At 38.2% G+C, this 15,177-nt stretch overlaps 1 protein-coding gene and 1 long non-coding RNA gene across 10 annotated transcripts in view; one reads left to right on the top strand and one right to left on the bottom strand.

Annotated features, from left to right (window-relative positions):
• Nucleotides 1–476: 476 nt before the first annotated feature.
• On the bottom strand, nt 477–5,661 carry LOC126811466 (uncharacterized). Of its 3 annotated transcripts, none has more exons than XR_007675609.2 (5): nt 5,642–5,661; nt 2,902–3,002; nt 1,933–2,049; nt 1,442–1,570; nt 477–673 (listed from the first exon to the last, which is right to left on the bottom strand). It is a non-coding gene; the product is annotated as an uncharacterized LOC126811466 (long non-coding RNA). The 3 variants fall into 3 exon arrangements; XR_007675608.2 differs by lacking the exon at nt 5,642–5,661 and adding an exon at nt 5,448–5,568; XR_007675610.2 differs by lacking the exon at nt 5,642–5,661 and adding an exon at nt 5,035–5,054.
• Nucleotides 5,662–10,747: 5,086 nt separating this feature from the next.
• LOC126809837 (calcium-activated potassium channel slowpoke) overlaps nt 10,748–15,177 on the top strand; it is an 82,304-nt gene continuing 77,874 nt past the window's right edge. For 6 of the 7 annotated variants that reach the window (XM_050534642.1, XM_050534645.2, XM_050534643.1 and 3 more), the window contains exon 1: nt 10,748–11,580. In XM_050534642.1, coding sequence (XP_050390599.1) covers nt 11,224–11,580 — 357 coding nt within the window. In that variant the 5' untranslated portion in view covers nt 10,748–11,223. The remainder of the gene's footprint in view (nt 11,581–15,177) is intronic. The other variant, XM_050534646.1, reaches the window with a different exon arrangement.

Genomic DNA, 15,177 nt, shown 5'->3' with positions numbered 1-15,177 from the left:
ATATATATAATGGAATAGTATTTAAGGTCTCGTCACCACGACCATTTTGAGAGTAATTAAAAAATTTATGGTATTTTTATGTGTTATCTGCGGAGGCTCTGTCAACTCTTCTTCAAAATTCAGCTGCAGATGTTCTCTCAACTGCACGCAAATGTGTACAGGATTGGAGCTCAGTTTTCCGTCCCATCCGAAGGCATCCGATGATATAGAAGCCCCCCCCCCCCCCGACAAATGAAAAGCGGGATTTAACAACCCGAATGTTCTACTCGGCCTCCAGCAGAATTCGAACCTGGGTCATTCTAATTCAGAAACAAATGTCCTACCAATATGTATCAGAGTATAAGCCGACAAGAAAAGATATGCTTTAGATATGCATACTATGCATATTCTACACGCCATATCCAAAATTTAAATGATTTAATAAAAAATTGACAAAATTATGGATAAGTGAACACAGTGGAAGTCCAACAAAAATACAAAATATTACAATATTTTATTGAATATAAAAAAAAATCGATATACAAAGAAAATGTATTTTAACAAAAGTATTTCATTCTCCGTCTCTGTCCCTCTAACCAAATTCTACAGGTACAACTAGGATAAACTTGCATTCCGATTCTGAACTCGAAACTTGTGCCTGGTGAGTGACACTGGCCTCTAGCACCCGGACATTCTGAAAACAAACGCAGATTTTTTTAACCTATTTGCTTTTCTTCTTTGTTTTTAGTAAATTGCATGACAAAAATAATTTAGATTTTCTGTTGTTGTAAACTCGTACACGCTTCAATTAATATACACCAATGTATAAAATTAATTTGCTGTGTGAATCAGATGTGGTATCAGGTGTTCTGGGCTCGTCACTATTAACAGCGAACTAGAGCAATGGTTTTGACCTGCTTGCCTGAAGCCAAACGCTACTGGGTAAAAGGCCACTTCGGCACCAAAAGCAACCGTCCCTAAGTTTTAAATCCGAAAATACAACAAAGTGTTGTTAGTTTTATGAACTCCTCAAAATAACTGAAATGGGTTTAACGCACCAATGAAGACGGACATATGCCATGCAATATGACATGATATAAATTTAGCGTTACGACCTATACTCTTATTTAGAATTCCAACTGTGAGGGATTCTTTTATGTATCACTGCTGGACACTGTTCCGTGACACCACACTGGGAAATCGCGAGGAACTTCCTCGAACCCCGGATCTCTTGGCAAACGAGAAGTTGCACCAGATGTTCTCTAGCAACAACAAGCTTACGCCCATTACAACCACTAGCTAACTCGAACAACGGTTTGAACCTGGATTTCACAAGCCGAAGGCGACCCTCCAGAATATGGTCTCGGCACCAAATTCCACCGAGTCACCGGCTATATAGTTTAAATACAGAAGTACTATAAAAATAGCCATACCATTATCAATAAATCCAAACGAAACTTACTCATTTCTAATATTCTTCCCCTATAATGTTGTTTGTTGTTCAGTTTTCTTGTTGAGCATCTGTAGGTTATACATGCTTCGACCCATGTTTGACCGACCCTGACACATTGTCCCTTTCTGTCAACACAATCTGAAGAACATCGTATTCCAAAATTGATTTGAGCACCAGGAAAATTACTTGGGTCGGGATGCTTTATAAAACAGTACTGACCAGGGTGTTGTCTATTTTGAGGCCGCTTGGGGACATCAGGCCGGTTGTGCATGGGGTCAGACCGACGGCATAGCCAGTTAGGCCGGTTGCGGAGTCATTTCATCTATAGGGAATTTTGAGTTAAGGAATGAGTTACGGTACCTACCCCTAACCCTAATTCTTACACCTAACACTGGTCACAGTGTGATAATTTTCCAACACCTCGGTCGGTATTAAACTCGACTCTCACATGTACATGAATAAAATCAAATCTAATGTTAAACAAATTATGACCATGTTACCTTGGTTAATTAATCGTAGGGTGTTATATTCACACCTGAATCTGGCACAAGGGCTTCTAGGGAGGGTCACAATTTCACCATGACGATATCTTCTTCCTTTATACACACATACAGATACTGTGTTCAAAAACAAATATTACATTCAATTGATGCAGAACCCCGTTAACATCGCAGTTATCAAGTCAACAGATAGAAAGTGAAAATGAAATGAAAGGGGTTAAAAGTCCTACCTTACTGCGCCGACTTGGGTCATGAAGACGGACTAACATCATACAGTGTGCTATAAGGGACAGTTTGCTACAGTCTTCACTGTCATGAGGTTTTTTTACGTGCACGCCAATGTGGCCACGGTGTCCCGTTATTGGTCCCACCGAACGACTAGACACTGTTACTTGTCAGGGTCTCCATCCTGCACAGCTGACAAGAGGAAACCACGCCGAAAAATTCCGAGGAACTTTCTGGGCCAACCCCGGAAGTAAATCAGAGATCGCCTGGTTAACGAACCACCGTCTTTCTCATTCAGCCTCTGCCGCTCCCTCATCAAATAGAACGAGGCGCTTCACGCCAATGCCTCCCTTACTATTTAATAGTCAAAGTGCGCAAATATCTTTGGGGTGGTATCTGAGAAATAGAATATTTTTATATGTATTACCCAACCTATTCATCAAAATGTTTGATAGTTATTAGTCCAGGTGATGTCATCGCATATCCGTGTTATTGATTAGGCTATCTACATTTCCATTTTGTTTGGTCCTGACAACTGTATTTTATTCACATTTGCATAGATTCCCATACTAAATGGAAATTGAATAATGCCGTTGACATTCTTGTAAATGGAACCTTTTTGTTTTCTGGTTTCGCCCTTCGGGACGAATGTTCTTCTCGGAAAAGTTATCAAATGGAAACAGTGATGTCCTGCTCATGAGAGTCTTTGGTTTAAGGTTATACACGAAACAAAATTGGCATTACCTCTTCTATCTGGATTCTGTGACATAACAATACTTGACAACATGGTCAACCCAAGGAACAATAAAACCTTCATCTTGATTTCTGTTATCTTTACTTCAAGACTATCAAACAATTTTGATATATTAATATGAAATACTACAATAAATATACTCTTCAAAAAAGTAGGGGATATTCAGAAACAATACAAAACTGCGGAAATGCACTGCTGTTTTTATTAGAGGTGAATATAAACAGTTCATATGGGCGGCTTATCTGGCGGCCCCAGTTCACTCGCAGAGCGATACACTGTCAAAAGTGAAAATTGACGTTTTTGATTTTTGTCTTAATAATGAGTAATTGCTCCACCAATCCTCAGACATTCAGCAATTCGTCGTGGCATGCTCCTAATCAACCGTCCAATCACGATTTGGGGCGATCTGACCCACTTCTCATGCAGTGCCACAGCTAATTCTTGTAGTGTTGTCGGTTGACGTTGACGTTCCCTATAGGGAAAAGTTGGCCAAGACATATGGACAATATGGTGGCGCTGGAGGTAGTCATTCACGACACGAGCGCGGTGGGCACTGGCATTATCATCTTGAAAGATGAAACGTCGACATGCACGTTGGGCAAAAGGCAGAACTATCGGGCCAGGATATGGTCACGGTACTAAACACCAGTGACCCTTCCTTGAACAATATGCAAGTCCGTTCTGTCAGTCATGGTGATTCCTCCCCACACCATAACAGACTCACGCCCCAATCTGTCATGCTGTCTGACGTTAACGTTAGCGTGACGCTCATTTACACGCCTCCAAACGCGAGCACGCCTATCGGTGAAATCTGGACTCATCTGAGAACATTACACGCGCCCATCGACGATTACCCCAATTTCTACGCTGCCTACACCATTGACGCCTGTTTGCCATGTGCTGGCGAGTTAATGGAGGCACAACACGCGGTCGTCGCGCATGCAAATGGGCTGTATGTAGTCGATTTCTAATCGTTTGGGCTGTAACTCGAATTCCTGTAACTTGGTACAAGTTTACAGAAAGCTGATTGGCCGTTTGTCCTCGATTTCGCAGGACCTGTGTACGAATGTATCGATCCTGGGCCTGTGTAGTGGCTCTAGGGCGACCTGAACGAGGTCTATCATCAACACTGTGTGTTTGTTGGTACCGGTTCCACAGTCTGCTGATCACAGACTGTGACACATTAAGCATGTTGGCTGCTGCTGAACCCATTTGAAGCATGCCAATAGCACGTAGACGTTCATCATGTTGAAGACGTTTCATTGCAAATTAAACGTAACTCACTAAAGCAAAGATACGCTAAACAGTAAATCTTATGCAAGACCCGATAAGAAAGCAAACATGTATAGGATAAACCAGCACGTGGCAGTTTTCATCCACCCTTCCTTGAAGTGTCAAATTTGACAATAAACCCCTCCCACGTGTATGGCGTTATTACGTGTCGCACGGGCAGCTCAGTGGTTCTGTTGGGGCGATAAGTTCTTCATCTGTGAACATACTTTCAAAGCATGTCAAGTGTCCATGACTATTTATCATATCACAACCTGCATAGGTATTTGCATTTCAATATCCCCTACTTTTTTTGGAGATTAGTTTCATTTAGGATTGATTCATGATATGCGATGACATAGTGCAGAACAGATTATGTCACGCCTGTTCGTCAGAAAGAGCGGATAACTCCGGAACGGAAGGTCGCGGGGCTCTGAAAATTGATAGAGGTCTCCATCCTAAGACCCCAGATCTTCCTACCAAATTTTAAATAAAAATCCGGTAAAATGTGAAACTCTCAGAAGCGGAAGGTTCCTCTTATCATAAATTTGAAAAAATAAACATCCGTTTGAACTGCAGCTTATGTCACTTTCACAAGTTTTTAGGAAAAAATCATGGAGGTTAACATCGGATGGGAAGGTCGTGGAACGCTGAATATTGATATGGTTCGTCCTGTCATGACTTAATGCTTCTCACCAAATTCGAATTGTTGATGGACAGACCGACGGACAATACCAGATATCTCCATCTTACGGGCTTCCGTATATTCGTCACCTACTGATTTTTCAAAGCATTGTTACGGACTGCACATTTAAAATTAGTGGACATCAACAATGCCCTTTAAGGCGACTCACGTAAAACGCAAACACGTTTTGTAATTTTCCCAACACGCAAATTACTAAAACAATATCAGCAATCGCTCATTCAACTCCTTGAAAATCACTAAAGTATTTCACGATTTGGAAATTGAAAGTTAAAATATCTCCATCTAAAAGACGGCTTCGCATCTCAGATGTTAACAATACAAAGGTGCAACAAAATTAGTTTGTTGCTTAGTTGGAGCAGGCCAGTTCGTGTTGATCTCCAGCGGAATGGGGGTTTTGATCCATGTTTTCATTCATCTTGCCAGAGGAAGGCTGAACAATCCAAACCACGTTGAAGCACATTGCTCATGACCTTAGTTCGTGTGTAAAGTCACTGCTTTATAAATTATAAACAAGATATTACGTTATATATGTAATAATAAGATTATGAAAAGCGTACTCACCTTCTTCAATACTGGCGCCAATCTAATCACGAAAGTTAATAACTATTTAGAAATTTTACCAAACCCAAACTCAATTATCTTTAATTACATATTGTTATTATTTCACTCACTTATTATCCATAACCTATTGTAAGTATTGTTTTGATATAAACTGACCTTTTATTATTTAACTCTAAATACTTGTACTTACTGACCTAATTTCTTTAAAGTAGCCTGCAATAATATACATCAATGTGGGAAAACGTGTTCTGTATGGAACCGAAAAGCCAAATAGAAAACAAATAAAGCGGGTTTGTCACTTCTTTTAACATCCTTCACAATTCATTTACATAATGCTGTCCAGTAAACGACTATAGAATACAGAAGGCAGATAGTTCCCTTTAAAATATTACCATATATGGTTTGTTAATTAATTCTAGATAAAGGTCGCGAGAAGATAATTGCATAATTATATAGAAATTACAGAATGTTGTTTCAGGGTAGAATGTCATTGATGATTTAATAAGTCGGTCATTGTGTGCACAGGGGTTTGTTTTCGTCGTTTGTTTAGCATTTTTTTTTTTTTTTTTTTTTTTTTTAGCGTTTTCTAGACGTTTCTTCAACACATCGGAGCCGCGGAATTGGAAGTTGAAATTCGATGAAGAGTAGACGGTAACACCGCTGCCTGTCCCAAATTCCCCGCATAGCACACTGCATGACGTATGCCCCTTTTTAATAAACCGGTTGTTGCAGAAAAGTCAAACACCGTTTTATTTCCAAAACGCTAGTACTGCATTAGTATACTTCGGTGGTAAATAATTTTCAAAAATTTAAGAATTTTCAGAATCAACAGATGATAAAATAACGTGAACGGATAATGATTGCTCAAGGATTTAGTAACATCTAAACTATAGAGCCAGGGCAGTCTTAACGCATGGGTATAGAATCAAAGGGGCTCCCTACTAATCTATGTTGTGACTTGCTGTTTAAACAATGGTTTTGTTGGAGGTACCAATACAATAAATATATCTTTAATTTTATAGACCATTTACATTTTTATTTCTGTGAGGGGGTCTGGTGTTTTTTGTAGGTAGGTGCCCTAGTGCACTGCTTTGCCGGGGGCTTATTATGTTGTCAAGACGGTTTTCTAGGCGTTTAGCTAACATTCGCGCAAAAGGTCCCACTTATAATTTTGAAAACGATTTAATAAAAATTGATTATTTTATTTTGTTTTTGAAAGTGATAACCCCTCTTTAAATTAGTGCATTTTTAATTCGGTATCTAATGTGGTTTCCCAAGAGTCTGGCGCACATGGAACCGAGACAAACAGCGACCCTGTGGGGTTTCTATTTTGCTGCATATCCTATAAGAAAATCTCAATTTAAACCTAAAAAAACCCAAACAAAAACAGCAAAATAGAAAGTAACGTAAAGGAGAGGGTGACTCAATACAATGGCGGTTGAAAATGAGGTCAGATCACTTGTGTTCTGCTTTTGTTCGAAAGAGGTGATCAAAGTCAACGCTTTTGTCAAAAAATGAACAACGATTCAGTGAACATATCAACCTGACTAATAGGTTTTAGCGATGTCGAGCCATGGCAAAATAAAATGCAGTTAGTTCCCTTTAAGCACGACAGTCTTAAACATTTCTCTAAATAATGGTCACGCAAGTATTTTTAATGACATTAAAGGACAATATTGGTGCAAGTCATTATCACACATGTGATAGAGCTGGTCTTCGAAGGAATTATTAGTGAGCAGAAATTCGCCCATGTATCTGTTATCACTCGTCACTTCAGTCAGTTATATAGAGGGATGACTCGTGTTTTCCTTTGGCGTTCGTCACTTCCGATTCAGGAAACCTGTATTACTCAGCTATCGTAGCAATGATCTCTGTGTTAAAATTATATTTGGAACGTGTTTAATTAATGTGATAATGACTGACACCAATATTGTCCTTTAATGCCAGTCTGAAAACAGCAGTGGATCTTGGCGTGAGAGATGTGGTAGATCTTTCTCTTGGTTATTGACAATACAGCATAAGCATATTTCATCAAATATTGTTCATAATATACTGCGTCTGCGGACACGAAGTTTATGGCTCATTGAACCGATCCCACAATTCTCAAAACTTAAAATACCTAGTTGACAGAAAAGCACGATATCCCAGAAAAGCGACATGGCGGGCACTGAGACTAGGGCTCTGCACAAGTTCGGATTGGGGGCACAAGGCCCTTGATCCTTGCCCTGTGAAGGGCCCTACTATGGATTTAAATTATGCCAATCTTCCAATTTGACGGGCATCCATGGCCATACTTAACTTACGCTGTCAGTTCACAATTAGCTACGCTTGAGAACAGTCACTAAACTGGTTAGAGGACATATGAATCCCTCAATCGACGATTTTAGTCGAAAACACTAAATTGTATTTCTTAATTCTGGAATACCTGTTAGTTTCTGGTCAACTAGACACCAGAAGGCATGATCTCACTTCAACTCCGTACAGGAAAATCTTGTAAAAGCCGCCTTCGTCACTTCAGAAACATTCTTGGCACTCAGTTATCTTTCGCGTTGAAGAATTTGTTGATAGGACCCGTAAACTTTGCTCATGACAAATTACGGACATAATGTTAGTGTCACATTTAGAAATATGTTTATATCCCATAATGTTGCTATAATGATAAGTCCCTCCCACCACGTCAATTCGATATGGTGGCTAATTGGTATCATGTCGTGATGTCGTAGTGTCGCCCTTCATAAGGCGACAACCTAACAACCCGACATTTTAACCCGACACCACGACATTTTAACCCGATAATACGACGTCTTCACACAACGCCACGACATTAAAAATGTCGTAATGTCCATAGGGGTAGGGGCTCGATGACAGTTAGGGGGGCAGAACCCGAAATGCCCGAAAAAATTTCGGGTTTAAAGACAGCAGCGACCTTGTATACCCCCCCCCCCCCAAAGACAATTTTGGAATATTTGACGACTGCAAACACGTTTTCCTGCTATTGCAGCCGTTGAACAAAGCAACTTCAAAGTGGTCTAATATAGCCTAATTAAGGTGGCTGACTCGGAATTCCAATCAATCGTTTACAGTCCTCGAAGACGGGACCGTTAGGAGTAAATTTTGAAAATTTAACTGCCGCAAACGCGTTTTCCCGATATTTCAGCCAGTGAACAAAGCAACTTCAAGCGGTCTAATATAAAGGCGGCTGACTCGGAATTCCAATCAATCGTTTACAGTCCTCGAAGACGGGACCGTTAGGAGAAAATTTAACTGTCGCAAACGCGTTTTCCTGCTATTTCAGCCGGTGAACAAAGCAACTTCAAAGTGGTCGAATATATATTATAGCCTTATTAAGGTGGCTGACTCGAATTCCAATCAATCGTTTACAGTCAACGAAGAAAATTTTGAAAATGTAACTGCCGCAAACGCGTTTTCCTGTTATTCCAGTCTGTGAATACAGCAACTTCAATTTGGTCAAATATAGCCTCCCTGGCTGACCCGAATTCCAAACAACCAATCAATCGTCGCGCGGTATATGGAGGCCTCAACCTCCCGGAGACAAATTTGAAAATTTAATCACCGTAAATGCGTTTTCTGCTATTCTAGCCCGTGTAAGCAACTCCGTGTAAGCGGTGTCATTTTCTTGATCCAAGTTTAGTGCATCAGTAACTTGTTAAATTGTTTAGACATTTTTCATTAAAATGATCGCTTATATTCATTCGAACTGCGAAATTAAGTTTTTCAGTTTCAATATTACAGTAAACTAAAGTATTATACGTCCATTCGCCCTGGAATCAAAACAGGAGAACCGGTTGTCACGTAACTGTGTGTCTTAAAATATACCCCCGGCAACAATCGCCGCATTGAATATAAATTAAAGTATACGGAGAAGAATTCCAAGACTTTTCTAGACGTGCCAAATTTAACTCCCCGTCAAATTCGTGTTATTGTTCAGTCAATTTCATACGTTTGTTTTGTTTTTGTCAATATTTTCTGTCAGTTAGACTGCATCAAATATTAAGTTTTAAGTTATGTTTTACTTGTTCGATAATTAATAGCTCTATTAAAATTGTTTAACAAATTGTTTTTTTTTTATATTTAGGTTTCGCTCCTGTTCTTGGTCGAAAGTATTCGTCAGATATTTCCGGTTTTATTTCCCTGGTACAGGGCGGGGGCCTAACAAGGACAGTGTCTAACCGTTCGGAGCTGACAAAAAGATTGCGTACGTACGTAAAATCACCCTTGATTTTTGGAATTCAAAATAAGAGTAGGTCATAGCACAATGAATGGCGTATGCCCGTCTTCATTAGCATCGTCGCTGCAGCGACGTTAAACCCCAATCCAATTAATTGTACTTTTGGTTTGAGGTTGTTTTTTTTTGTGATGTCAAAAGTTCGTAAGACGGATGATGCAACTCGCAAAACGCTGTCCTTTATGACGACAATATCAGACGATGCGCTGTGTTAAAAAACTAGTTCATATTGTAAGATGTCTTTAGTCTCAATTTTATGAAGTTTTTTTGTCTCTCCTGAACAATTTTGAAAAAGCCAGATACCACCTCTTGATGCAAGATCAAATCATTATTTTCAACAAGTTTTAGGCAAATCTTTGAATTATCAGAGAAGATGCCAATACCTCAACACCCGCCCCTTACTCGGTCAACGGGGCCCTGTGTTAATGCAAGGTATCAGAAATGAACACACCAATATAATACTTGTACATGATCAAAAATATTAAATGTTAAAAAAAACTAGATAAACTCATCCAAAAACTGGGTATCAAATTCACCGAGATTGCACTGAATGGTGCCAAAATTTATAAATTTTCTCAGTGGGCCGGTTTACCGGGTTTTGTTCAATGGTTTTCGGGATAGCACATAGTGAGATTCCCAGCGACTACATTATATAGTTTGCTTTCTATTATTTCTCAAATAGGCCTACGGATAATAGTTTAAACCTGTTATATTAAATGTAAGACTGTTATTCAATAAACGACAGACGGGTTTACTGTATTACATGATTAGCGCTCAAATCAGCATTAATTCTTTCTTTTACAGCACACCTATTCAATATTGTGTCGGTGTAGATAACTATCACAAAAGATGCATTGTAAATGTAGGTATATATGTTAGTATTTTGTGGCAATTTTCCATCTGTTTGTAGGCCTATCCCTATGGTTACATGGAAGAAACACTATTAACGAGTGAGAATAGACCTGATCGACAGTATATGTATGTACTGTAATACGATCGATCTTCACTATCGGTTTCTAACGAAAGGAGTTCACGCTACGGAATATAACGGAAACCTTGGGTCGACGATAGGTGGCGTTGTTAAACAGGTGCTTGGAATCGTCTTCAGGAATAGATAACGTAAGGACTGTGTGGAAATTTCTTCGTAAGTCAAAATGTAAACCATGTTAAGTAAAGGTTAACTAAACTGTAGCAGTGATTTTAGCTAGATGTATGAGGTATTAATTTATCGCGGCGTTTATGAAGCGTGTTAGAGCTGACAGTTATAAAACCTGTGACATGGGCGGCAGTCACGACTTGTCTTATTTCTGTCAAACTCATTCAGTTAGGAAGTAAAGAAGCAAGACTATTTTCTTGGCACCAGAGACAGAGATTTCAAAGTTGTTGCAGGAGCTTTCTATATTTGGATGTTATAAGATGGCTTTATTGAAAAAGAATTGTGCATAATTTTTGTGTGAATAGTATTCCTGTTAAATATTTACGAAACCTGTCAGTAGCCCTGTGTGGAGCTACTTAAATCTTTAAGCCGTCATGCCAACAAGCAATGTGTCTGGAACAACACCCTACAGCACTGAAGAGTGTCTGAAGGAGCGTTATTGGTACGCTTTCCTTACGTCAAGTTTAGTTACGTTTATGTTCGGATTTGTAATTATTGTAAGTTATCGTATTATTGTATTGGCATTTTGCCGCAAGAAGAAAAATCAAATATCTTATAGAGCTGCACATACAGGTACTGGATCCCACAAGTTATCGCCAAATGTTGGTCCGGGAGGAACATCTAATCCATTATTTGTTAAATCTGCGGATCCAGAAATAGGATGGATGACAGAAGCCAAAGATTGGGCAGGAGAATTGATATCGGGACAAACGACCACAGGAAGAATATTGGTATGATTTTTTTTTTTAAGATGCCATTGATCATAATAACAATTTTTATATGTCCACATTGAAATGTCTGTCAATTCGTCATCCACAATATAAAATTAATCATCTCTTTTAAATTTAGAATATATGTTTGTTGTTTACTTTAGTGAGAAGAGAAAGTCAAGACTGTTAATATTATTATTATTATATCAATTTCAGCAATATCTGACAATAAATTCCAGAGTTATTATATATTCTTGTTCACTTTGCAGTGTCATGTTCCAACAACACATTTATCATCCAACAAGCCCGCAAGTGCTCCTTTGTCCAGGTTATTGCACGCAAATGAAATAATTATCAGTTAGATACAATGACGCCTGATTTTAACATATAAGTGAGACTTCTATACTGATCCCTGGGTTGAGAGGGACCCGATTGGATAACTGAACAGTCGATCTTTATTTCAACCCTGTCTCACTTTCGTTACATCTTTGACAGATTAGGTTTAAAAAAAAAAAAGACAACGGGATAGAGTTTTTCTCACAATCTTTCCTTATCCATCAAATAATTCAGTAGAAACAAATGGTTGCCATGCAAGATACACCCACATTTTGCAAGAAATGTATGGGGAAAAGGTAAGATCAATAGGGCCCAATCCTTTTGATCCTTAAAATATTTGTTAAGTTTTCTCAGAATGGGATAACGATTTTAGCCCTCTTGGAGGACCTTCAAAAATCATACATATTTCACATTTCACATGATTATGAAATAGAATCGTGTCAAAGTCCCGCTAATATTATACAGTACAAAACTTCTAATTTACCTAAATATCACAGTATGACTGTCAGGTTTTTTTGCCTGGCAGCTCGATTGCTTGTTTTACTACACATGTTTCAAAATCTTAGACTTGGGACACTAACCAATATAACCTGGTGTCTACCAGTATAAATAATTTTTAGAAAGAAAAGAAATAATAGTAATGTATGGTTTAAAATCACTTGTTTATATGTACATAACAACAACACATGGTATTTTTTAATTGGCTGAGTATTAATCAACCATAATCACTGCTACAAGACTAGTCAAGAACCTTCAGTACTGTGCCAGCTGTTTTACAAAAAGACAATTCAAAATTTTGTTTTGTCATTGAAATATGAACTATTTATGTGGTATATAATTTATATTTATTTCATGTCCTATAAAATTTTGTTTAACCATTAATAATATGTTTCTGTTTATTTTCCTTGGAGGTTTTTATCATTCTCTAACAGGAAAGCCACAGTGGCTCAGTGAGTAAGCCGTTGGCTTGCTAACCTCGAGTACCTGTGTTTGATCCCTGTTTTTGTTGAGAAAATTCATCGGGATTTTCCGGCGTGGTGCCCTTTTGTCAGTGGTGCTGGATAGTATAGTTGTTCAGATGAGATGAAAACCAAGGTCCCATGTACATGTACACATTGGCATGCACTTAAAAGAGCCCTTCTTGGGAATTGGATATAAGAGTAGTCTTTAGTGCTGCTTTCCGGGCAACATTTCCCACTGTATGGTGTATGCCCGTCTTCATTATCCCAGTGGGAGCAGAACATTAGGACATTAAACCCCATTTGATTTCATTCTGTAATAGCTCGGACACACTAGCCAAATTTTTATGGTGAATTATTCAGGTGCACCCTTTGCAAATGAATTTCACCTTGCCTGAACTTCAGCCGACACCATTTTCCAATACATGTGTACATGTATATCAAACATATTTCAAATTAATCGCCGAAGTATTTATTGCTGCCTCTATTATGTGACCAAAAAAACATGTATAAAATCCAATGAAATCGACAATTTTATTTATGACCCTAGTCAAAGATATTCAGTCATTTTACAGCAGGTATATTACAACTTTGATGTATGAGGAAATACACTAGGCCAAGTAAAATTAATTACTTGTTTGGGTGTCATACTTGTTTCGCATCACTAGTTTGGGTGTCATAGCATTCAATTTGTGTTTTTTCAATGAAAATTTATTTTTTGTAATTAGAAGAGCCTAGTTTGACATAATATGGGGATTTCCCCACTCTTTTAAATTACAAACACTTTATTTCAGGTCAATATTTTAAAAAAAGCAAGGTGTAATATTTTCTATGCACTAGTAGAGCTACATAATGGTTTTCCTATGATCTTTGAATTATTCATTCTGGATTGATTTATGGTTGTTTTTATTATAAAAGTCCCCACAACATCTTATGTTGATTTTATTATAATACCGGTACTGCCTGTGCTTGTGACAAGTACATATATAATTTATTAATCTTCTTGACACATGACCATAAAGACGTAATTCATTCAAGTACCGTAGACAGTAGATTATACCATTTACGAAGTGTCGCTGAATAATTCTTTCTCTTTCAAGTCTCTAGGGCAGTGGCTGCAGGGACAAAATCCAAGGTACAAAGCTTCAACTAGGGGTATGGCGTGGGGGGCCCTCCTACAGAAATGTTTGAGAAACAGACTTCCAGAAATGCAGTCTGGCACTATTTCAGGCACTGATCATCGAGATAAATAGATCTGACCAGATACCGTCTGTCGTCTGACTACTACATGTAGTTTATCTAACCAAAGGGGAAAGTGTCAAACAAACGGTTGGGGGGGGGCAAACAGAAGGCAGACAACATTTATGGGAGGGCAAAAGCCCCCCTCCCCCTTTGGTGCCGCAAATGCTCTAGGGCTTGTTGTATGTCCCAGGTTTGAATCCTGATGTGAATAGAGGAGACACTCCACGTTTTCAAAACCCAGTTCCAACTATTCAGGGTTAGTGCTGGCTCAATTGATGAGGAAAGTGTGCCTGTCATTTGGATGAGATAAAAAAAACAATAGTTACATCCTTTGTACATTGGTTTACAATCTATTAGGCTAAAAAGAGGTACATCACTGGCTTCTTTATTTTGTCTGCAGAGTATTCCGAGTGTTGGAAAATTTCAATTCAATTTTAAATACTGAACAGAATTGAACCATTGTTTTTCCTTTTAGAGATTCATCTTTCACAATACATGGTACGGTAGTAAATGTACATGTATGAAAGGTACTCAATATCCCTCATGTGACAATCCATAATTTTAAGAAGCATGGTATTTCAACATTTTTATGATAACTAGAATTACTTACTACTGGTACATGTACAGATGTATGTGTTGATTAGGATATTTTTAGCAACTTTTTCCAGAATAACTATTTCTTACATTTACATCCAGTTCTTACATTCCATGTATTAAAACTATATGTGAATAGTGCATATACAGTACATTCCGTGTATTAAAACTATGTGAATGGTGTTTATACATTCCATGGATTAAAATATGTATAGTTCGTACAATATGTGCCATGTATTTAAACTATCTATATAGACATAGTTCTTACATTTTGCGAAAGGTAAGAGATTTATAAACAATAGTAAATAAGCTACATTTCTAACCTTATGTTTTTTTAATCCCCCTGTTCTGATATACTTATAGCAGAAATCCTCATACATACAGTACTAAATTTACTAGTACGGTAGTAGAATTGGCAGGTATTCAGGCAAACAAATATCTGAGGTAAAAAATATACATACCACAATAGAAATAGAATAAATTGCTA

This window comes from Patella vulgata, chromosome 2 (genome assembly GCF_932274485.2).
Source record: "Patella vulgata chromosome 2, xgPatVulg1.2, whole genome shotgun sequence".
Taxonomy (NCBI): Eukaryota; Metazoa; Mollusca; class Gastropoda; family Patellidae; genus Patella; species Patella vulgata.
This window is presented reverse-complemented; position numbering and strand designations above follow the sequence as displayed.